The sequence below is a fragment of the Seriola aureovittata genome, chromosome 17 (genome assembly GCF_021018895.1).
Source record: "Seriola aureovittata isolate HTS-2021-v1 ecotype China chromosome 17, ASM2101889v1, whole genome shotgun sequence".
Taxonomy (NCBI): domain Eukaryota; kingdom Metazoa; phylum Chordata; class Actinopteri; order Carangiformes; family Carangidae; genus Seriola; species Seriola aureovittata.
This window is the reverse complement of record NC_079380.1, coordinates 3,863,765-3,889,262: the sequence shown is the minus strand read 5'-3', so window position 1 is coordinate 3,889,262 and position 25,498 is coordinate 3,863,765. Positions and strand designations below refer to the sequence as shown.

At 39.4% G+C, this 25,498-nt stretch overlaps 1 protein-coding gene across 2 annotated transcripts; it reads left to right on the top strand.

The window, feature by feature from the left end:
• Positions 1-991: 991 nt before the first annotated feature.
• sstr3 (somatostatin receptor 3) lies at positions 992-25,498 on the top strand. 2 transcript variants are annotated; one of them, XM_056402511.1, is made up of 2 exons: positions 992-1,260; positions 22,055-25,498. In XM_056402511.1, exon 2 carries the CDS (start codon positions 22,117-22,119, stop codon positions 23,572-23,574), a length of 1,458 nt encoding a protein of 485 aa, XP_056258486.1. In that variant the 5' UTR covers positions 992-1,260; positions 22,055-22,116; the 3' UTR covers positions 23,575-25,498. The 2 variants fall into 2 exon arrangements, with proteins under 2 accessions (XP_056258486.1, XP_056258487.1); XM_056402512.1 differs by having other exon boundaries at positions 22,052-25,498.

The following is a 25,498-nucleotide window of genomic DNA, read 5'->3' as shown; positions in this document are numbered from 1 at the left end:
ATTTGACTTTGTCAATAAGTAAAATTAATTCATTGCGCTTGTCCTGAAAGGGAAAAAATGGGTTGGGGTAGTAGTTTCCGAAACTGTTTTTTGATTTTACAGATGTGCTCACTATATAGCCTCGTACATACAACTCCCAGGATAGAGAGTAGCAAGTTGTGACACCTGAATCTGATTGGACAATGACAGTCCAATCACAAAGCAGAGTCCAATCACTTGGCAGGTATAGTTCCATTACCTTCATCTCTGCTGCAGATGGGTTGTAGGTGTAGATTTCCAAGCCATCTTGAAAATACCTAATGTTTTTTTATGCGTATCCTGTTCCTATTGTTCCCATCCTCTGGTCTTCCTCTTGTGATGCTGTGATGCTAAATTTACAAATTGAACCTCAGTTCTTCTGAGCAGTCCTCCAACAAGCTGAAATATTTCAGCTGTAGTTGTGCGGTGTGGTACAGTCGGTCTTCCAATGCAGCTCCTGAAGGATGCGGCCCCTGAAGGATGCGGCCCCTGAAGGATGCGGCCCCTGAAGGATGTGGCCCCTGAAGGATGTGGCCCCTGAAGGATGTGGCCCCTGAAGGATGTGGCCCCTGAAGGATGCAGCCCCTGAATTCCGACACAGTTTTAGTGAAGGACTGTTTCACTTTGTTTCTTAAAGTTTTTTCTCCTGGTGCTGTCCAAAGTAAACGTTGGGGCCACCTCTGGCAAATCACTGAAATTAGCCCGACTTGACATTTTTTAAAAGAAAAAATGACAAGAGTAGTTTTGAATGAATAGCCTACCTCGAATAAAAATGCATAGTTTCTTCTTTTATTTACTTATTTCTCCATAAATAGTGGTCCAATCTGACTGAACACCCTACTCCGATCCCACCCCACCCCCCTTACCCCACCACACACACACACACACACACACACACACACACACCATAGGATTTTGACACCTCCTACTTGACTCCCTGCAGCAGGCAGAGCTGTTACCTAGTTACAGGCAAGAGACTGAGCGACCTGCGCTACAGTTATAACGCGGAGCTGGAGGCTCTCGGTGCATCAGTTGCTCAGGGAACAGACTGAGGCAGTAACTCACTGACAGACACTGACGGAGCGGACAGTTTGACGGCGAAGGATGAAGATTAAAACACATCCTGGCAGGGAATAGATGAGGTGTCGAGTTGCGCTTCTCGCGTTGTTTCACCAATAAATCCAAAAATCAAGAGGAGAACGAGGTTGGGGAAGACCGCGGTTTGAGAGTGTCAGCAGCAAGGTAAGTTGTGAAGAGTAAAGATCCATCTGTAGTATTTCAGTCATGTTTATGTTGAATTTAACCCGTTAGACTTTAACTGAAAATAACTGAGACAGTTCAGTGAGTGATGTTGTTGTCTCTCACCTCACCTGTGCTCAGAGAGAGTGTGTAGATTGTTTTTGACAACAACAAAACCAACGATGGAAACAACATCCCTCAGTGTGGACTACAACCAGGGGCGGGTTTGGAAACTTTAGGACAGGGGGTGGGGGGGTGGGGGGGTGCAGAACCCTGAAGTCACTTTATTTATTCAGTGTAGTAAACAAATGTCGTCTTATGGACGTTTTGCATCTCTGTGGTTGTTTTGCATCTGTTTGAGTCACTTTGCGTCTCTGTAGTTTTGTGTCTCTTTGTGGTTGTGTTCTCTGTTTAGTCGCGTTGTGTCTCTGTGGGCTTTGTCTTCGAAGTGGTTTTGCCTCCTGTTAATCATTTTGCACCTTCCTTCAGTCATTTTGCATCCTTGTGGTCATTCTGCATCTCTTTGTGGTTGAGTTGTGTCTCTTTTTAGTTGTTTTCTGTCTCAGGGTTGTTGTTTTTTTTTTGGCATCTGTTTATAGTCATTTTGTGTCTCATTTTTGCTCTTTTGCATCTTTGTGGTCATGTTGCATCTTTTTGTAGCCATTATGCATCTGTTTTAGTCAGTCTGCATCTCTTTGTGGTTGTTCTGTCTCTTTATAGTCATTTTGCCTCTCATTTTGTCTCTTTAAGTTGTGTTGCATCTTTTTGTGATCATCTTGCATCAGTTTTAGTCAGCATGCATCTTTTTGTGGTTGTGTTTTCTCCTTATGGTCGTTTTGTGTCTCTTTGGTGTCATATTACGTCTCATTGCATTAATCAGCATTAATAAATAATTTATTGCGGTAACCAATAAGGAAACTCTTAGTTACAATTTATAAACACGTTGGTGGCAGATTATTAGTCTAAATTGAAAGACATTTATTTGAACACAAAGCCCATTAGTCTCTTGATAAACCTTTTAATGAACAGAGAAACAAGAGAACGTAAAAGTAAGTCTAAATAGATAGGTAGGTTGCAAAGGGAAATTGCAGACGAAACATGCATATCTGAGGTTGTTAGACTAATGCATATTTCCATATGAAGAAATTTCACTCCACTGTCAAACATATTTAAGAAATTGGCACGGTAACCTAATCTGTGTGTGTGTGTGTGTGTGTGTGTGTGTGTGTGTGTGGGCATGCATATATTATAATAAATTGAGATGTTAAATAATTATGTATCGTGGAAAGCATGTGGTTGATTTATATGAGCAGAAAATGATTTAGTATCTTTTTTTCCTTTTTTATAGGAAAAGGAGGATACTATATTTTAGTGTTATTTTCAGGCAAAGAAAAGTGAGTTGACATGGCCAACATGATACTAAAGGAACATGATCTTAGACTGACACATGTAAAGGGGTTACATCTTACATATGCAACAATACAATTTTTTGATTATCAATTAACCTGCTAGATATTTTCTTGATTACTCAATTAATTGTTTTGTTCTGTAAAAAATCAGTAAGCTAATTTACCAGATTTTTCCCAACCTGTTTTTTGTAATTGAAACCTCACTATTACTCCAGCATCTTGGTAACTGAATCTGTTTCAACCCAATCAGCCACGGCTGAAAAATGAAGCCAAACACTGAATTGTCAAAAACTGTAGTTCCTCTGACGACCACTAGAGTCTGACTCCAACAGTGAGTCAACCCCCATAGACTCCCATGTTACAATGTCTAACTTTACAGCAGAAATAAACATTTACAGTCTGGTACGCAAACAGTTTTGGTCTCTAGAGCTAATTTCCTCCTTCATGAAAACTATACGGGGGGGGGGGGATTTTTACATAACTCATCTGTTTACATTTTATTAAGGCTTAAAGTTCTGTATAACTGAGGGAGTGTCACTTTGGGTGACAGGTTGGCGAGTGTATGCTTGCCTCAAAGTGGCATACACTTGAAGTCTCAGCTCCACACACGACCCACATCTTTGACCATTTATGGATTAGCTGGGAGTTAGGACAGGAACACTCGGGATGCGACGTGGCTGCGGGACATCTTGGTTTTCATTTCGGCGCACATGTTAACAGGTTAGAGCGGACTCACTGCCTGCGTGACCCACATGTGAGATGCGCTTCTCTCACCTCACCTAACAGACAGAGAAAAGACCTCTTTCTGTCATATTGTCATCAAACCAGCAACATGACATAAAACTGTCTTTAGTTTCAATTTCTAGGCTGAATCTGAATATGATACAGACTTTAGCAGCTGCATGTGGAGACAGTGGCATTTTAGTGAAGTTTTCTGTCAAAGATATGTAAGAAATTAATTTATAATGAAAAGAAATTCGACATTCTAGTAGCCTGCAAACTCTGTGTAGAGAGATAGAGCTGCAGCATCAGATACGCAGCCGGTGTGAAAACACACCTGTGCTTCTCCGCGGCAGTTCAGCTACGTCAGCCGCCACGTACGCGCAATGCAGGCAATGTGTTCCCGGCATTAGGTGGAATCAGACACTGTCAAGATGGTGACAGAGGAGCAGCTCAGCCGAGGTCTCTTCAGAAACCTGTGTGTGACGTCACGGAGGCTACGTCCATTTTTATTTACAGTCTAAGGTTCAACATAGGGTTGACTTTTATCCATAGTCGCATCGTTCTGTTGTTACCCTGTGAATTTGCCATTACCCGACATGGGTATAGGTTGGTGGTTGATCAGCGGTGGGGGAGCACTACAATATGAGATTTCTCTTATTCTTTGTATTTTTGACCTTGCAAAAAGCAGAAATTACACTGTGCACATACTGAACTGATTAACTTCCCCCTGTGGTGACTCTGAGTGTGTGTTGTTGGATGGACAGATGGTTAGTGTGTGAATGCATTATAATTTCATCTTCCAGGATCACATATTCAATCATATTTGAATTGTTTGCTTTCGTATCCTGTCTTTTCACCCTCCTTTTGACAAATGCAAAACAAAAATAAAATACAGCAGAAGTAGTTCCACATTGAGAAGACATGATGTTGTTTTGCTCCTCTGAGCTGAACCGAACAAATCATGTCAGCTGGTAATCACACTCACACAGTGAGTAAACACATAAGGGACATTTTTTTCTTCCAGGAAAAAACCCCCAACAAAAACATGTTTTATCTCAAAAGCTGAAGTGACTGTAAAAAATCATGATAAACTTCTCAGAACCAGTCACTGTGGCTTATAGTCCACGTGTGCAAATGAACAATGACAAATTAATTAGAACTAAACTGGTCACAGTGTTCAAGTACAACACAAATATTAATACTTATTGAGAGGAAGCCGGTGGTTATGATAATACTGATTTTAGCTTAAGGGATGTATATAGGTTTTCTTTTTCCAAAATGTGGCTGAAATATTTTTACAAAATAAAAGTGTTTTTTCAGTTAGGCCTTTTCATGGAACACAAACCTCCCTTTTTCACTGTTCACTGTAAAATCAGTTCAAACTAACCGATTTCTGTTTAAATCTTATATTGTATTTCTTCGTTTTCTGCCATTATGTTTTCAGTTGCTTTTGAAAAGTGCAAACCTGTGCTTTATAAAGGCAGAAAGTGAATAAGAGAAACACTTTGAGGTTTAAAAGGCTAATTAGCTTAGCTTAATCAGTTTTTTTTAGATGTAGAAATTCAAAGCCTCTGACGTCACCCATCGGTTTCTGAAGAGCAGAGTGAGCTGCTCAAGGTGAGCTGCTTCGCTGTCGCCATCTTGGCAGTGTCTGCCTCCACCTAACTCCTTGCTAATCCAAAAGTGGGCAAAGGCGTAAAGTTGAAATATTATATTTGTTGTTTGTAGTTTGTCCATAAATCAGCTTTCTTGGGACCATTTATTCAGAGTGTCATTAAAATGTCAGAAAGTAGTGAAAAAATCCTGCAAGGTTGAATGGTGCGTCCATGTGGGCGGGGTTTGTGGCATGGCTGAGAAGGTGACTGTTTTGTTGTGACATCACAAAGTTACAGAAGTCCTGACAGCTGGTTTTAAGGCTCAGTTCCTGAATACAGGCTGTGTGCATTTCTCTGTGGACTGAGGCTTTGATACTTCCACAGTTTTAATATAGAATCAGACCTTCTTTATAATCAAACAACACATTGACATCTACCTTTATACTAAATGGGACCTTTAATCGACTAATCATTACATCTATAAAAGTATGTGGCAGCAGGCTCATTCAAAGTGTTGCAGTTTATTTAACTGATTTATTTTCGTAGTTATAACATCTCTGTTAATTAGACGAACAGACCTCATTCTTTTCATGTTGCAGCCTTCACTTCAATCTGATGGCTTTCAATTCAGACTTGTGCCAAGATGAAAGATGGTCCTTTAGGCAAAAGTAACTCAGGCACTTACGCAGACTGATGATAGAGAGACGACTGAGAGATTGACGTATTAAATTGCCTTCACATTACGTACGTAGGTGCATCTCCGAAAGATGCTTTTGTTTTCCATCTGCTCTTGAAATTGTAGCTGGAAAAAGACCAAAGAATGATGCAGGCGCTCAGGCCTTTTCCATCTTGCTCTGATGTTTTTTTGTTCTTTGGCATCTGCCTGGACAAAACAGAAAAAGGTCAGCAAAGCTCAAGCTAGAACTGGATGGTAGGCTGTGTGTGAATTCACTGGGTTTATTAAGTCGCTGTGACTCACCGAACCCCGAGGAGCAGCCTTCATCACTCCTCTTGAGCCTCAGAAAAGCCGCAGCCCCCTCAGAACGACAGGCCTCCTGCTGAGTCTGGAGGAGAGGAGGTTAAAGCAGTTACCAGCGTTGTCGTTAAATATTCATCGATCAACACGCTGATTTATTCATGACCCGCTGATTCTATCTGAATAATAGCTGCATGAGATTTGGGGGCACCTGTAATCCTCAGCAGACAAACATTCATTTAGACTCAAGGATGAGCTGTTTAGATTTTGAGGGTCAAAGGTCAAGGTCACGGTGACCTCACGGTGAACACAATATCTCAGTAACGCCTGAGTGATTTTCTTTGAACTTGACACAAATATTCACTTAGACTCAAGTATGAACTGATTAGAATTTTCTGGTCAAAGGTCTCTATGACCTCACAAAAGCCATAACACATGAATTTATACACAAATTATGACACAGTTTAACTCAAATTTCTTTAAGGATAAAATGTGATGTCATTTTTTTAATTTTTTTTTTAAAGTATATATTTTTTGGGCTTTTTGTGCCTTTATTGGACAGGATAGTAGAGAGAGACAGAGAGAGGGGGAATGACATGCAGCAAAGGCCGTCCGATGCGGGACTCGAACCGGGGCCAACTGCAGCGAGGACTGTAGCCTCTACACATGGGGCGCCTGCTTCGACCACTACGCCACATGACGCCCCATGTGATGGCATTTTATATCCAAGAAAAGTCAAAGGTCAACCTCACTGTGACATCATAATGTTCTGCAGAAACACTCACGCTGTAACTGGTTGGTGGAGGAAACAACCATGAGGAGGTGATTGTAGTTTGTTTCACCAAAAGTTCCTCCAGCATGTTGTAATTTTGTGATATGTGTTTCCACAGCAACCACAGCCCCGTCAAAAGTACTACAGTCAGCTTTCATGTCATTTGTATGCACATGTAACAAATTTTGGACCAATCAGATGATGGCATTGTGTTGGATAAGAATCTAAACATTAACAGTCTCGTACATCAGTTTTTAAGTCTCCCATTTCAGATAAAGAAACATTTCTGTCACGACTTTCTTTGAAATGAGTCTTTTATGTAGATCCTGTATGGTGCAGCTGTGCAGTTAATGAAGAGTGCAATGTAACGACAAGTCTGTGATTTGTGTCACCGTACACGTCAAATATAATATTATTATATGTTTCTTTGTTGTTTCTGTCCATCAGTTTGAATGTAGCGCTGTGGAAATGTTTAAGGACTCCCATCTGTGACGTCAGTGAAAACATTTAAAGGAGTAGTGACACTGCTTGTTTAAAACAGTAGATAAATTCAGGTTGTAGGTGGGAGTAAACAAGCTGCTTCATTTGTTGAGACCCTGTAGAATCTTTTTTCATGTTAATAATATATAAAAACAAAGGTTATAATTTAACAAACTTGAACTTTTCAGTGTACTCAATGTGTTCTGTGTTCAATCAGCAGCATGCCAACAAACGACCATAACATGCTTTACTCTTATTGATGCATTTCTTATGATCACGGTGACTATAAATGATGGAGTTTGATAATTTAAATCATAAGCTACCAAGCCATTCCTGCTCGTTTTATATAACGTTATTCGACATAGCTCTTGCAAATCCAGACTGTGGAGGTCGGACAGAGGTGTAACATTAATGTTATTATTTCCCAAAGCCTGTCTCAACTAGTTTCAGACTTGTGCTTTGAATTTAACTTCCACATTAACAAAGACGACCATCAACTGTTGGAACGAGTCTTTCAACCTAAATGATCACATGGATCATTTGTCCCAACACTGAGCCAGAGGAGCGTTTCCTGAATCAGCACCAGGAGATATGCTGAGGCGAGGATTAGGTTTAGGGAAAGATCACGGTTTGTGTTAAAATAAATTCTTTGTTGAAGTGATGGTTCAAGTAATTGGTCGTGGGGTTGTTTGAGGTACAGTACATATCTATAGTCGCAGCATAGAAGCACCAGGAGCACCCTCACAGAAGCTGAGTGATGAGCTGCTGTGGACGGGGTCATCCAAAAAACATGTTTTAGCCACTTTAAAAACATGCCCAGAGAAAAAACCTAATATCAGCTTAAGTGTACGGTTTATTTTGAATATTTTCTCCCCTTTCCTTCTGAACTAAAGTTTCTGGCCATTGAACTGCTGTATTCCTATGCACTAGCGCACATACGCTTAGCTCTTTCTGACTCAAACAGCTGATCTGCAGAGTAATACAGTATGTTCCATCGTTGCTCTTGTACGTAGCACCCAGTGCTTGTTAGCCTGTGGATACTACTCCTGATTCCTGCTGCCTGCCAACCAGTACCTGTTAGTGTCTTTCTTTTGCTACTGTAAATACAACATAGATACAGGGTTTTATAAAAAATACACTTGCAGCATTAACAATATATTATCATATTAGTTTAGTAAAAACTCTTCTTGATTTCATGAGTTATCATCTGAGAATAATGAAGCATATTGATTCATTTTCACTCAACACTCGGACGTTGTGTTAGTGTGTCCTGTGCACTCTTGTGGTCTGAAAGATGCACACCTCTAAATAATCAAAAACTCAAAATACTGATACATTTAGAGGTCTGGACTTCTCTGTGTATATTGAGGCCACGAACTTCCAGTACATATAAATCAGGAACACCAAAACAAGACTGGTCAGCACCCAAAGGTGGAAGTAAAGTGGTGTCTCCTAATAAAGTCCAGTTCTCTACCTCTGGACATCACAGACATTTCTTCACTTGCATTGCTTCCAACCAAAGAACAAAGCAAAGACCGCTTTAATTATCATATAATTATGTATTGTCGCTATGGTTACTTCCAGATTAATCTACCTTTGACACAGATTAAAACATTAATTAACCTGCTGGCTCATATAATGTTTGAAGTGTAGTTGATAAACAAAATGAAGGACAACAGTCAGCCAATAAGGAGTCGTGAATATTGGTCCAACGGTAAAACACTAAGCATCTCATCTACGTTTAAACACACTGATTTTAATTTCAAGGCGAACATAAAGGCTGCTTCTAATTCAAGTGGTAAATAGCTTGTTTATTGCACTATCTACATCATCATTCTCAGTTGTAAACCATAATAATAACTTTCCATTCTCCTGCACTCACGTCTGCTCAGGACTGTTTAGTTAACCGCTGCAGCACATTTCACTCTCGGCTTTCAAGAGGGGAAAATAACAAAAGAACACTAAGCAAATATACTATTCAAACAGCTCTGCCAGTGTCCTTAACCATGACCCTGACCTGTGTTCCCACTGCTGGGTCCTTTCAGTAATGAGCACTCAATCAGTCCACAGGGACTGGCTTTGTGAAGTAGGACCAAACTTTGACCTTTCATGACATAGACAGTGTCCACTCTACCTTTTCTGCGTCACAGCAAACATAAAACTGTGATAAGGATTGTAAAGCAAAGACGTCATTTCCACATGTTCCCATCAATTTTTAAAATCCTGTCTTTGTCCATCCTGCATTTTTACAACATCAGTTTTTGTTAGATAATTTTATTCTCTGTAAACAGTCTTCTGACTGTAAGGCCAAGATTAATTAGATGAGAGAATAATTTTTTGGCCACTTGGGGGCAGCAGAAACAAGCTGTGAACCATAGATTCTACATAAAGGTGGAAGTAGCCTCTGTGAGCTGCTCTGCCGTCGCCATCTTGGCAGTGCCTGACTCTGCCCCTAACCTCCAGCTAGAGACTTTGTGCATGATGGTTTGTGGCAAGCATACGCTCATCCATCTGTCACTCAAAGAGACTACGCCCTTAATTATATATAACTTGAAGCCTTAATAAAATGTAAACAGGTGAGTTATATAAACAGTTGTCATAGAGTAGAAATTAGCTATAGAGGCCAAAACAGTTTTTTGTACCAGGCTGTAAACATGTCTGTTTCTGCTTACTCGCTTTTAGAGCAGGACTATAGTAGTCATTAGAGGACCTGAAGTTTTTGACACTTCATCTTTCAGCCCGTTTCTGCTTGCTGTGAACACAACACTGACATATCATCACCTTTTAATTTGTATTTACCAGTTATAGAGCAACATAATCTTTTCTCTGTAGTCGTGTTTGTGCCCATGAGTCTAAAGTCCAGTGTTCCCTCTCTTTTAGCTCTGTGTTTGGTCTCCACCAGCTCCTGAGGGAAATATCTGGCTCTTTAGCTGCTAAATGCTCCACTGTGTTCACCAGCTTCTCTCTGACTGAGTCTGTCTGCTGTTTGCTGCTGAGCAGGTAGAGGACAGTGAAACAAATGAATGTGATATTCATTGTTGGTTCATCGTGGTAAACAGCTGGTGGTGCTGAAACTGTCGCAGAAGAGGGTGAACGAGATGATTTTGAATTAAAAGAGCTCCAGTAAAACCTCAAACAAAAGAAAAACATGTTGAAAACATGGTGGGAATATCACATTTCTGTTTGTTTCATGCCCTAATTTGAGGATAGTTGAAGTCTCCTCCACACAGATCTGATGCTTTTGTCTGTTCAGTGAAGTGTCAGTGGACGTTAAAATCATATACCTCATGTACGCTGTCATGTATTTGATTTTGGTTTATCAACACACCAACTCAGATTTCTTATATGTACACATTTAAAATGGTATATGCACTCAAGCAGAGTGTAGAGAATCAAAACAGTAGAGTTGTGGTTTAAAAAATGCAAAATCTGAACCTGCAAACTAACTTGCAATTAAAGCTGTTATGTAAATGTAGTGCAGTAAAAATTACAATATTTCCATCTGAGGTGTAGTGGACTATTAGAGGTCAGTGTTTCCCCTAGAATCTTTTTCAGCAGCGGAGCTCTTGTGAGGATGTGACGTCATGCGAGTCAGAACGGTTTCAAATTAAATTACTTTAGAATCATTATAGATAAGACTATTCATGTTTCTCGTTTGTGTCTTAATTTTCAGCTTTTGACATTTATCTGTAGAAATGAATATCAAAAACTGAAATGTTCATTTACCACCTGCACTAACAGTCTTTTTTTTCTGCAACACACTTTAGCACTTAGGCAACATGCAACCAGGATTTTTATTGACACTGCAGCTCATACTGTACATTTACTGCCATATTGACAACTTACTGCTGACTTTTTCCTCTACTCTTGCATCCACCGCTTCACTGTCACTTCTTTGCTGCTCGCTTGTTACGCACTGCCCTGTTCCCTAAAGGAGCTACGCTACTCTAACGTTACCTTTTATGTAGATGTCCTTTGAAGAATGAGGAGAGGGTCCGGGAGGCTTTGATGCACTAGACGATGACACAACCATTAGTAGCCCGTTGATATTAATGATCATGTGAAATTTTAGCGGCGGCGCGGTGCTGCTGAGTGACTGTAGGGGAAACACTTGAAGTATAAAGTGGCATTAAAAAAAGATAATAATTATTACTTGTTACGTTTCACCTCCATTCCACACACACACTCCCGACACCAAACCTCTGTTATCTGCGTAAACTCTATGCACCTGAATGCAGGGGTTGCTTCCCGAATGCTGGATTGCATCAGGATGACGAAGCTCCTCCCTGAAATACTCTGAGCCTTTCAAGCTCTGTGGCTGTCACAGACTCTGACCTTTATGATGGATGCTCAACTCAGCTCAGCTCAGCTCAGCTCAGCTCAGTGGTGTGACAGCTAAGATGATGGCATTTCAGCTGTGATCTGCAGTCAAGCCCGTGTGAGATTCACACATTCTCTCACCTGCCTTTATGTTTCAGCTTATAAACAAGATCAGGTTGTTGTTGACTGGTGGTACATGTGAATATATTTCTACAATGCAACCCTGTGCTGACAAAGAGGCATCTCCATTATCACGGGCAGTAATAGTTAACCTTAGTGGTAACACCCTACTTACATTCATAGGCAACATGGAAACATTTGGCATTTGGGGAAAATGGTGTTGACATCCTTTATCTTTTTGTCTAATTAAAGAGGAAAGAACACAAGCCACACATTATATTTACATGTTACATTATTACATTACTCTAATATAATTTTCCTGGATGCAAATTGAAGCCTGCTGTAGCTGTGAATTTGATAAAGGTAAATTTGTTTTCTACTCCAGTGTTTCCGTCATGGCTGATGAACATGCCTGTTAGGAGCAAATCTTTTAAACTTGGTCCTTATTTGAAGTCATGTAATGAAGTAAAAGCCACATTAATGCATTTTCATCATTTCTCCTTTTATTCCGCATTTTTTAAATTATTTCTATTTATCAATTTTTGGCATAAAATGAATTGCCAACAATTGTGATAATTGATTAATCGTTTCAGGTAAAAAAAAAAAAAAAGCCAAAATTCTCAACATCTTAAAGCTCTGATTAGCATGATGGGCATTTTTTCACTATATTCTGACACTTTATGAACTGAATCAATTCATCAAGTTATTCAATAAAATAATTGTCAGACCTCTTGATGATGGCAGTAACTTGGTTGCAGTTACAGATTGGACTGATTAATATGACCTTTCCTGAGGTTTTCTGTTTGTTAATGACACGACACATGGAAGTAATTCGGTAAAACACAACTTAACAACAAACAAAGTAAAACAGTGAAGGTCTTAAAACTAGACAGGGTGACAAGATGGATGAAAGAGGATGTGACAAGTTGATATTCTACTTTCGAGATGCAAATTTAAATGATATGGAGAAAGCCTGGGGCTTTTGGTGCTCCTGGGGGTCAGGGGCACTTGAGCAGTCACCTACTTAGTACTCTAGCCTTGAATAAATCCCTGGAGTGTGGGTGGTTATGACTGGAAATTAAATATTTTAAACATCTGCATCCTCTTATAGCTGCTGACAAATACAGTTATAAACACTTGTTTCTGGATACATTATAGTGTGATGTCAACCATTTAGCTTGGGCTAAATATGAAGTTTTACAATTTAATTTATGTTGCAAAGAAAGGTGACTGGCTCAGTGGTTAAGTGATTAACATTAAATGGAAAAAACAAGCAAAATGCAGTGAAAGAAGCTTTATGGTTCCAACATTTCAAAACAGTCATAATAAATGAAATTATAGGTAAAAATGTGAGTTTTAGTTGGACTTGAAGCCTCAGCTCATGGGGCTGCTAAAAATAGCAAAAATTGGAGAAGTGGAAAGAAAAAGGTGCAGAAACAACCTGACACTACAGCTGTGTGAATACAAAGAACATTCGCCAGTAGCTGTATAAATCGTGATGCCTTTTTTAAAAAATGTTACACATTGAGAGACATTCTAGTTCTTCTGTTTTCATTCTAGTAAGTGAAAACAGTGCAGAAACCGTGTTTATGAAACTCAGAGAAGCCTCTGTCTGCTTTAAGGATAAGAGTTGATTGCTTCAGATAAAGGGCTTACTTACATTTGTTGTGCCTTCCTACACTTGTACACCACACCTGTAGTTCAAAGCTTCAGATTGACACTTCAGAAACGGTTCAAATCCATGTGCCGACAGCATATAAATACAGTGCTTGAAAATAATATTAATGAGGAAATAAATTGGGATAGACCTTTTCAGTTTGAATAGTCAATGACTGATATTTGACTTGTGCCGATTTTTTAGTTACTCCCAGTGTGAACACAGTAGAGCCAGGAAAAAAAGCCCTTGATACAACATGGGTGATAATATTCAGTACAGAGGAGTTAATACAGTATATATGAGTTTCTGGTTTATTGTAGTGCAGTTGTGTATGTTATTTTCTTTATCAACAAATAATGTCTAGGAAAACAACTAATTCCTAACATTTATTTAGCTTATCAATAACTTTTCATATTGTAGAGAATTGGAGACAACTCTAAATAGATGATAAAAGAATTGCTACAATATAAATTTGATTTGTTGGGTTTTTAGGGGAAATTTTGAATTATGAGGAATTTTGTCAGTAGCATAAATACATGAGGAAAAAACAATATATCTATATATCTTTATATATATATATATATATATATATATATATATATATAGTATAATTCCGAGTATATATGATTTTTTTTTTTTCTTCATCATTTTTAGGTGAATCCAATCTTCAACGGCAGTTCAAAGACCTTTATTACCAGGACAGAATAAAGCAGATTAAGACTGGAGGTTGTGAATGGTTTTGTTTAAACAGTAAACCATTATGGTGTTTGCATAATTATTGAAGTAAGATCAGAACACAGTGTGAAAAAATTTTCTTCCCACTCATAGCAGTTCTAAGTTGTGTCTCGTCACTTCCAAGAAACCACAAACCACAGTCACGCCCTGTCTGTGTCAGATAAGGCAGCTTTCACCTTCTCTGATTGCTGCAGCCACATGACGGCACTTCTGGTTAAGAAACTGCTGCTGCTCCTGCTGCTGGTGCTACTGCTCAATCTGTTTGATTAGTCCAGTGTTGATTGAATGAGCGAAGTGCCACCTACTCTGGCAACATTTTGCTATCCACGACAATTTAGAAAACAGGCTTTTAATTCAGATATCACAGATGTCTGTAAATCATTGAAAGCTTAAAGCCTCCTTTTAAAAGCCAAAGCTGTACCACAAGTTCCTTGCTTGGTCCAGTGTAGTTTACAATTATTACAACAAAAAATTGCAATGTCCATTTTTATGCAGATGATACCGTTTTCTATGCACATATCTCTTCTACAACTAAAGCCATGTCTAGATGACAGTCTGCCCCAGTGGTCTTTAGACAATATCTTCTCAGCCTCAGACTTGTACTGAATGCTGATTATATATTGTCATTCATTCTATCTTCCATCCTCCTGCCATCCAGACACATAATAGTACTGAAATTTAAGCCTGGCACAAAATCTTAAATCAAAATTTTTTTTCTTACATTGGAATAAAACATGTTTTTCTATTGTCAACAGTAAGTCAGTCAGGAGCAGTGGGACATTTCCTGGTGGCCTGGGTCGTTTTGGCTTGAACAGTCATCTTGACCAACAATAATATAGCAAGCAGGAATGAGTCGGCTAATCTCAGGTGTGACCCTCACACCCGGGCCACACCTACTTCACCTGTGTGTGATAGCTGCGTCTCTGAACCGCTGCGGCTCACACACACGTGTGTCCACATTGTCAGAGCTATCTTTAAACAGTGAGTTTGCCTTTGATAAAGGACATCAATAACAGAATGTTTGATTTCAGATCATTTTCTGAAAAGTGAAGAACTACTGCCTTTCATGTCATGTTCTGTTAACTTATTGACATATCATTATAGCCCACATGGGGTTTCTGATATGACTGTATAATCAACATGTAGCCTCCACTTTCTCCTGTAATAACATGTAATTGCTAAAATAGTTTCAAATATATGTTTATATTTGAATGTATTTTTTTTCATATTTGTTGATCAGTTCCAAATTTTTGTCTTTTCTAATTTGCATAATTTTCCTCACAGATGAACATAGTGGCCTGATTTATATTGGTCACTATCTGGATCCCGTTACAAATAGAGTTACATGACAAATTCAGTGGTCTGGTGGTTTGTGTGAGGGTGACCAGTATGGAGTCAAATTCCCATCCTTAATCAATGGGTCATTCCATCCCCTGGTCTTGGAACAGTCCAGACCAACTAACCAACAACATTGGACATCGAACAATTCAAATATAGATCATGTTTCATTAAAGCCTGGTTGTTAAAGTAAGTAAATGTTTCATTTATTAAATAGGATTCATAAGAGTCTTAAAACAGGTAACTAATTGAAACCTGCAAAAACCCTGTGGGTGTCCTATTTCTTCACAGTGGCTGCCTCTGGTTTTACAGTAAGAGCCATTGATCCCTCTGATTGGAAGGATTCAGATGTGAGATTATGTCACTGATTGCTCTGTACAGAAACAAGCTGCCTCCCCTCATTTCATTTAAAGAAAAGAAAAAGACAGATGAGGAGACGTTTGGCTCCCGCGTGACACCGGCAGCAGATCACAACCTCAATTTACAAACTGAATGGATTTCCTCTTTCAGACACGTCTGAAAGGGCTGATGGTCCTGAGGTGGCTGGTGTGATGATTAATGAGGGGGAATGAAATGTGACAAATGCAATGCAGATATTAGAAAGACTTGAAGGCATTTGAGCTTGATGAATTCATTTCTCTAAGGCATCACAGTTCAAAGAAATATGATGTCCCAGCTGCATGACAGTCAAGGTCTGGCATTGAAAGAAATTCATTTTAAGATGAGGCTGCTAATCTTTGAAGTTAATATTAATTTTTCTGCTTTTTACTTGGGCTGCAATAATTATCAATTAATCTTGTATTCTCAATAAATAGGTAAATCGTTTTATTTGTGAAATAGTTTAACAAAGGTTCCCAGGGTTCAGGGTGATGTTTTTACTTATATATCACTGATGTAGTTAGACTATGGGTGGGCGAAAGATTACGACTGCATTTACACCTTTTCAACATCTGGCTAGAAATGAGTCTCAAACCTCCTCCTGTATTGGGGTAAACAATCAGATTTCAAAACATCTTGAATGCTTCTTGGATTCATTTACACATAGTTTTTTTAATATCTCTGTGTCATATCCACAGGTGAGGGTAAAATGGAGCTTGATATGGACAGGCGGATTGGCGCAGTGTCAGCAGTATTAAAGGAGTTGAACCGAACCGTTGAGGTGAAGAGGGAGGTGAGCCGGAAGTAGGGTTGCCACCTTCTATGTGAATGGATGGCAACCCTAGCCCAAAGACAATGCTTTTGATTTACCAGTCAATAACAGTGGTCATGACCTTTGGGTAGTCACCGAAAGAATTTCATGAAGAAGTTCACAAATACAGCAGCTGGAATGAGAGTAAGGAGCTCAGACATCTAGAGGGAGCTAGGAGTAGAATTGCTGCTCCTTCATGTTGAAGGGAGCCAGTTGAGGTGGTTCGGGCATCTGATCAGGATACCTCCTGGACACGTTCCCATTGGAGGTTTTCTGGGAATGTCAAACTGGTAGAAGACCCTGGGGTAGACACATCTGGCCTGGGAATGGATGGATGGATGGATAGATATGTTGATATCTGATCTGCCTAAGATGCATAAAGTGTAAATGGGGAAACTGTGTTCTTTTTGTCTTTTAAACAGTTGGACTTCCCTAATGGATATGAATATGGAGGCAAGACAGTTTAGCAATATTAAAAAGGTTTATCTTCAATTGGATATTGATAATCAGCTACGGCCTGAGCTGTTATATCCTAACAGGAAAGGAGACAAGAGGGACATGTATTAGAAAAACCTTCATTGTCCTATAAGGCAGAATGACTCAACAGCACCTAACGACAGGAGAAAATTGTATTTGAATCACTAATCAATGCAAAGGAGCATCACTAATAACATTTAATGGTAGTCTTATAGATTGTAGCTGTGATAGAAAGAGAAACTTCTGCTGATTACTGTTGCCCTCCGGTCAGTAACTGGTGTTTAATTACAGGACGATATCAGCTCAGTGTACTCAGAGTCCATCAACAACATGAAGCTGCTCGAGACTATTTTATTGTATGTCTTGGTCATCTCCAAGAAGAAGGAGAGAAGTCTGTGTTTTTCCTCTTCTTCTCTTCGAAACACTTTGACACGAGATGAGAAGAGAAAAATCTGTTCTTGTTTTTCTGCCATTTATTTGGTTCCGTTTGATTTATGACACAGATCTCCAGCTTCTCTCTTTGTCTGGTTTCTATGGTGCTGGTAATTGGAAAATGCAATGTGAAACGTCCGTAATCACAAGGAATTGAAGATATTGAAAAATGATGAATGTGGCAATGTGCTGAAATCAGAGAAACTACTCGGATCTCATAGAAAACAAACAATACATTTGTTGTTTTTCCTTTTGCTGTTTCAGGTTGGCTTTTATTTCTCCTTGTGTGTCTTTTAAATTGAACTTGAGGAAGGCAGAGAGACTGAATGCCTTTTTTGATAGACTGTGCAGCTGTCGCCATTGAGGTGACAATAACCTTTCATTCAGTTTGTTTGATGAACTCTTACAATGAGCTCAGGTCACATCTGTGCTGTTCTCACTGTTGATTTTCTGAAAGCAACATCAGACATTTTGTCAAGTCTTATTTTAAAGAAGGAGATGTTTTTCTGACATGACTTTCTTTTGAAATGGTGCTCATGATGTTTTTTTTTTTATGAGATTGAAAACCATATAGGACAGCTGTGTAGTTAATGAAGAGTGAAATGAAGCAACAAGCTTTATCTTTATGGCTGTGTAATTTCACTGTGCATCATCACTGCACACAAATATACTGTTACTATATGTTTCATGGATATTTCTCCACAGTTTTAGTGTAGCACCCTGGAAATGTTTGTGGAAATGACTCCATCTGCACCACAAGTGGAAAAAAATGCAAAGGAACAGTTTGGGAAATAAACATATACACTTTCGTAGTGCATTTAGATGAGAAGATGGACGCCACCAATAGGTATAACATGGGACAATACCAAACAGAAAACACAACAAAAACATCGGAAACACAAAAAGTCTCCAGTCTTTATGCTAAGCTAAGACACTTACAAATATTGTAGGTGTTTCAGTTCAATTCAAGAAACTTTAATTGTCCCCAGGGGGAAATTTAAAGGGCAACTAGTGTAGACTTAAAAAAAAAAAAAAACACACAAATACATAAAAAAGAACACACAACCAGTGCAAGACAAACTGTCCGTGATGTCAATGGCATGAAAAAACAACATCAGTGGAAAAAAAATGCTAAAACTATGCAAAACAATGACCTTTAATATTATTATGAGAATTAGTGCAAATAAATAACTGACTAACTGACAGACATATTTTGATAAAAAAAAATTGCTGTATGAGAGATAATCTTAGCATGGTTAAATAGCAGCAAAGCAGCAATATTGTAGGTGATTCCACAAATTTCAACGTAAAAGCCCAAAAAGAGACCAACATTACCCACAACTATAAATTCACCATTCAATATATGAAAGATGGTCTTCACTTTTGCAAGTAATGATGTTCCTATTGATTCAGTTTAGCATGTATTTCTTTATATTAAAGCAAATTAACTAATTTGCTGTTAAAAGTTCTTGTTTGCTATGTGCCATTGGTTGTACTCACAACTATGGATTCATTATTTTGGGTGATGTAAATAAAAACTAGCTTTAATGTTGCCATGGAATCATTTCATTTGTTTTCATTTTTGGCAAACTGGCACCATTAGAAGTATGCTAAATTAGCTATTAGCAGTTCCTGTTTGCAATGTACCTATGGATGTACAGACAACTGCCACTGGATTATTCTGAGACTGAAGAAAACTTTAAAACATGATGATTCCCAGTTATGTTCTGGAGCTATAAGCAATGGCTTTTTTCTATGATTTCTAGGTGGATTTTTGGACATTTATTCACAATGGATATCGGAGATAATGATATCCTCGGAAAGTGTAAGTCACACTGAATCTAAAAATGTGTGTCTCACATCAGTCCAAGTTATTACCCGCCCAATCACAGAAAAAGCACCCCAGTGGGGGGTGTCTGGCAACACGTGTCTGGCAACACTATACTCATATCTACTGATTAATAATAATTATAAAGACACAGCAGTGCATTGAGCTACATGATATCATGCTCAGATTGACAGAACTAACATTTGCAAATAAGTATAGCTCATGCTGATGGGAATGTCATTAATTTTGCAGGTAAAGTCATCAAGATTCACCCTCTGAGGACCATGAATGTCTGTAACACATTTAATGACAACTGATCAAAGTATTACACTCTGGACCGAAGCAGTCATTGCCATCCCTGTCACCGCACTGCTACTGTGGCTAATATTAACCTGAAACAAGGCTCATTCTTTTCATTCTCTTTTCTTTCTGTGATCATGAATGTGTGGGTGAGTGTGTCAGCTGTTGCTTCAGTACAGATGTTTGCTAGATGCGAGCCTCCTGAAACCACACGCAGTCTCACCTCCACAGCATCCTCCCTGTGTGTTCCCAGGTCATGTTAACCAGAGTGCTGCTGAGTTTCTGAATGTCAATTACCAGCATCGCCCATGTGTGGGAACACACTCTGTTTAATTTGTCTGCCTTATCAATACAGGACCAAACATAGCTGCCGTGGTCAAATCAATCTATCTGCAAACATCCATCCTCACACCGGCTTTAATTGTTTCCTGTCTGACTCATCATTCATATCCCCCTTGATTCTATTCGCTCTTCATCATCTTATCTGTATCCTGTGTTTTTCTTTTTGCTGCCACTCGTCCTCTGAGTGTTATCTCTGCCAGCTAACTGTGTTTTCTTCATTGTAAACATGTTGACAGTCAACAGCATCACACACTGCAGCATTGTACAGAAGTGCTTTGTCTCATTTCTCAGAGCCAGACTGACATCACAGACTATTTCCTTTGCAATGCCACAAAATGCTGATTTTAATGCTCATTACAAATGTATGTATTACACATATGTTTTCTTCTCGTTCCAACGTCATTACCCTCATGACCAGTACTGCAAGATAGATAGATAGATAGATAGATAGATAGATAGATAGATAGATAGATAGATAGATAGATAGATACTTTATTCATCAAATTGTCCAGCAGTTTGCACATACAGTACATGCAGTTTAGATTCACAGTCCAGGTCATGAGGCACTGCCTTTAATGCTTAATACCTTTACCACCAGCCTTACACTTCAAATGTTTGGGGGAAAAGGGAGTGCACTGGGAAAAAAATAAATGTAATGTCTTTTCCGTTTGACTGTTATCAAAATCCTGCAGTGTACTGAGTATATTTCCACCAGGGATGTGGGGGCAGGCTGTTCCACTTGACTAGTGAAGGTTATTGGGACTGTATGGAGTCTGAATGAAATACCTGCAGACACAAATCAACTGCTGAAAACCTTTATTTTATATTTATTTCTATTTATATTCACAGTTAATATTCTTTTAAGAACAGCAACCAATATACAAATTTATGTCAGTTATCAGTAAAAGCAACAATAGAAAATTACATAGTATGTCTGTTTTTTTATGCTACCATTATTATGGAGAGAACAATAACATTTCATCAACAGTTATACTTGCTATACCTGTTTGTATAATACACTAAAGTTCAACAGCACCATAGACTTAAGTCCTTCATAATGATTCAACACGTCTCTGAAACAGTTTCAACACAAAGTGAACATTATAACCTTCATTGAGGAGGATTTATTGCAGGACTGTTGTATTGGACTGACTTTGTTTTAGCTGTATGTTCCTAATAATCTGCCTGTGTACATATATAAATGTATAAATATATATAATATTGACTTAGGAAGTGAAAACAAGTAAATGCAACTCCTGCAGCAAACAGGTTAGTTTAAAAATGCAAATGCATTGTAAAGTCAGACTCTAGACTGCATCATCTGGACTGACAGTAAAATAATATAGTCAATAAATAAAATAAACATTTTTAACAAAGTGACTCCAGATTAGAAAATACATTTATAGATACTGACTTCTGCAGAAATGCATGTTTTTTTCTCTTAAAGAAATGACCGTTGTACATTCTGTGTTGATGAATTACTGTTTGACAACTATTTTATTTTAAAATGCAACAGTTCGGCAATAAAAGTTAAACAACAACAATAAACTTAAACTCAAAGACAAATCAGGTGTAAGAGTAAAAATGGCCATTAAAATTTATGAAAAATGATTCTATAATTACGAAAGAAGGGGAGGAAATAGACTGCTTAAGAATATTTTATTGATTTTGACCGCTTAAATTGTGTTTTTAGAAATTGTAGTTTCACCTCTCCCTTCTGGGTTGTCTGTTTCTTTTGGCAAATTTTAAATAATTTATGATTAAGGAAATCTTTTTATGGAAATGTTTTAAAAATCAATGTCTTGTGTGTCTTGTCTGTCATTTCAGTGCAATTTGTCACTGAAGGACCAAAATCTCTTTTAAAACAAAAGCATATCAGCAAAAAACACTGAGTACATTTATAGTGACACAAACATCTGGAATCTTTTAGCAGAATGCCGTCAACATGTCTGCTGATGGTTTTCAAAGCTGATGTGTGAAAATCACTTTCTAAACAAAGACATGTTTATTTTTTATCTCTGTTCATTTGATTCTCCTCAGTGACGAAACAAAGGTAGAAACACGTCCGCTGCTCAGTTGCTGACTGATTTCTTTCTTCCAGCAGAACAGAACAGATGGGAGGGAGCTGAGACGGCAGAAGGACAAAGCGTCAGGATTAGCACATCGATGGGTGAAGTCTCGCTTCCCGGGCTGGAGATGATGGATGAGATGTGGGAGAACAGAAGCTACGCTAGCCCCTTGCCCGGTCTCCCCCCGTTTCTGCTCATGTTCAACGGCAGCGATCTGAACGAGACGCTGCTGAACTCCACCAACTCCACCGCTCAAGACATCTCTACAGGTCCCAGTGTGGCGGGCGTCCTCATCCCACTCATATACATCATTGTCTGTATCATCGGCTTGGGTGGAAACACATTAGTGGTTCACATTGTGCTGCACTACTCGAAGATAGAGTCGGTCACCAACATTTACATCCTCAACTTGGCCATCGCCGACGAGCTCTTCATGCTCAGCCTGCCCTTCCTGGCGGTGCAGAACACCCTGCAGTCGTGGCCCTTCGGCTCCTTCATGTGCCGCCTGGTCATGACCGTCGACTCCATCAACCAGTTCACCAGCATCTTCTGCCTGACGGTGATGAGCATCGATCGCTACCTCGCTGTCGTTCACCCTATTCGTTCTTCAAAGTGGCGGCGCCCTCAGGTGGCCAAGGTGGTGAACGGCACCGTGTGGGCGCTGTCGTTTCTTGTCGTTCTGCCTGTGGTCATCTTTGCCAACATCCAGAAGGCAGGAGGCACCTGCAACATCGCCTGGCCTCAGCCGGCAAATATCTGGAGAGCGGCCTTCATCATCTACACTTCCACTGTTGGATTCTTCTGCCCTCTTCTCATCATCTGCCTCTGTTACCTGCTCATTGTTGTCAAGATCCGCAGCTCGGGTAAGAAAGTCCACGCCACCTCCACCAAGCGCAGGAAGTCGGAGCGGAAAGTGACGCGCATGGTTGTGATTGTCGTTGCCGTGTTTGTCTTCTGCTGGCTGCCCTTCTACGCCCTCAATATCATCAACCTGCTGGTGTCCCTGCCCCCAGAGTACCAGGGCCTTTACTATTTTGTCGTAGTGCTCGGTTACGCCAACAGCTGCGCCAACCCCATCGTCTACGGCTTCCTGTCAGACAACTTCAAGAGGGGTTTCCGGAAAGCGCTCTGCCGCTCCACGAGGAAGGTGGAGAACCACGAGCCCATGGAGCGCCAACAACAGGAGGAGGAAGGGAGGAGGGCGCTCATGCCCAGGGAGAGCCTGAGACGGGCGATCAGGGACGTAGAGGAGGAAGATGAGGAGGACGTCTCAGAAATGACTGAGATCTACAGAATCGCCCAGAATGGAAACAGCAGCTTCCAGCCACAAAGCTCGCAGCCGCTGTTCTCAGAGAAAGGAGCGACACCGGGAGCAACAGAGCTGTCGTCCCCGGACAAGAAGGACAAAGCTGGGGACGCGAAGGGGAAAGATCCCGTGAATGGGTCCATGCTGACTGTCCCATTGCTTCTCAATGGAGCCAAAAATGGGAGCATCAAAACTCTGCCAGAAGAAAACCTGGAACAGAGCACCTCATTGGAGATAAGTTATTTATAGTGTACAATGAGGTCTTGAAGCTTATGTTACTTGAAGTGAACTCAGTATTACAACACAGGGTGGCCTGCCTCTAATCCACAACACAGAGCTGTTTGTAATGAAGCAAAAAGCTCATTAATGAACATTAGAAAAAACCCAGACAGGGTTTAGAGTTGCTTTTTTTGATCAATGGGCTCAAAGGAGTCGGTAAAGATTTACCAACATTCAGAATGTATGTTTATAATGTGTATAATGTGTACATATGCATGGTTGAATGTACAATTGTGTGCCTTTCTTTACTGTCATCACATGTATCTTTGTATTTTAAACCTTTTAATTCCATAATGTGACCATCATTTGCTCAGATTTTACTGTATTTAAGCTTATGTCACTTCACAGTAGTTAAAGAGTACATGTGTATTCCTTTATTTTCAATGGAACTCCCATGGCTGCAACACCTGTGTCCTAGAAATTCTGTTTATATACAACTAATTTGTTTTGCCAGTTATGTTTAAGGGAAATGTCAGGTTCACATGTGGTTTAAGGTCGGTGAAAGATTGGAAATGAAACGAATGAATATGTTAATATTTTGCGACTTTGCAGGTATGTTCATGTTCAAGTTTCCTCATTATGTTGATAAATAACAATCAGGGCAGGATTATTTTTAGTTCAAAACATACTGTATTTGCTATATATAAATATGATTTCTAAGAGGATTTGTTGGCCTTCATATGTTCTCGTTGATTATTAACAAGCACTGTATATGAATATTAGCTGATGTATATAGCTTACACTGAGGCCCTGACTCTGGGTGTTGTCAGAAGCTTTGTTGAAGCTGAAATTGTGACTTTGTGAAGGAGTTGATTTTTCTCTTACATTTAGTTGGAAAACACAGTATTTCCTGAAAACCTGAAGTATAGCGCAAAAATGTTGGACAGAAGCTCAGATTTCAAAGCTGCTTTATTGCACATTTGATGACTTGAGACAAAAAAACTAACGTGTGCTGCCTGCAGATTCTACATCAGGATGGATCAGGAAATGTGGAATGGCAGCAGTATTGTTTTAATCCTTTTTCTTTATTGTACTCTAAAAGAAAAAAATGTTTCTTGTACCGTAGTGTAATTTTAAAAGGAGCTATTTGTAAGTTTTGCTATTGCTACATAACCAACATTAGCGTTATCAGCGGTTTACTTACCACTCTAGAAGAAACGTTGTGAGTTCAGCAGCAAATTTCATTCCTTTACTCACCAACAGCTGTCTCCAGAGGTGGAAAGAAACCCCTTTGTTCTGCTTGTATTTCTATTATTTCAATTCTTTTACTGAAGTTAGCATGCTAACCAGCTAGCCCCAGCTCAATTGGACCGTCTCGTCACTCTCGGATACCGAGTCACTGTAGCATCCACTACTCAATAACAGCTGCTAATGACAAGCAAAACTTACATATAGCTCCTTTAATCAGCCCAATGTTGATTAAACACTAATTCTAGAGGAAAAATTTTGTATAACAATGACTGATATTGAAAGAGAATCATTTTACCATTTTGTTATCAGAAAAGAACCTGGAGGTGGAAAACTGGGTGATTTACTAATTCAGGAATGTGAGTTATCAAGTAGAACAAACTCGGACTATAAATTACAGTGTTAGGATCACAGTGGCTTTGTGGTGGTGTGTGGTATAGTAGAGTGTTTCCATTGTGATACAGATTGAAACTGACACATATTCCTGAAACAATAACACGCACAGTGTATTGTTATTCTTTATCAGACATATTCAAGGATTCCACTACATCTTTGCAACATGTGGTTAAGACTACTTACATAAATTCTAGCACCCGACTGCCTGAATGAACTGCTGGCTGTCATGTTGCATTGTGGGTAATGTACTCTCCAGGTTTTGATGAAGAAGGAGAACGAGCACTGAGAAATAACAAACATCCTTACATGT

Coding starts and splice junctions, on each gene's coding strand:
- sstr3 (XM_056402511.1), top strand. CDS start 22,117: ATGGGTGAAGTCTCGCTTCCCGGGCTGGAGATGATGGATGAGATGTGG.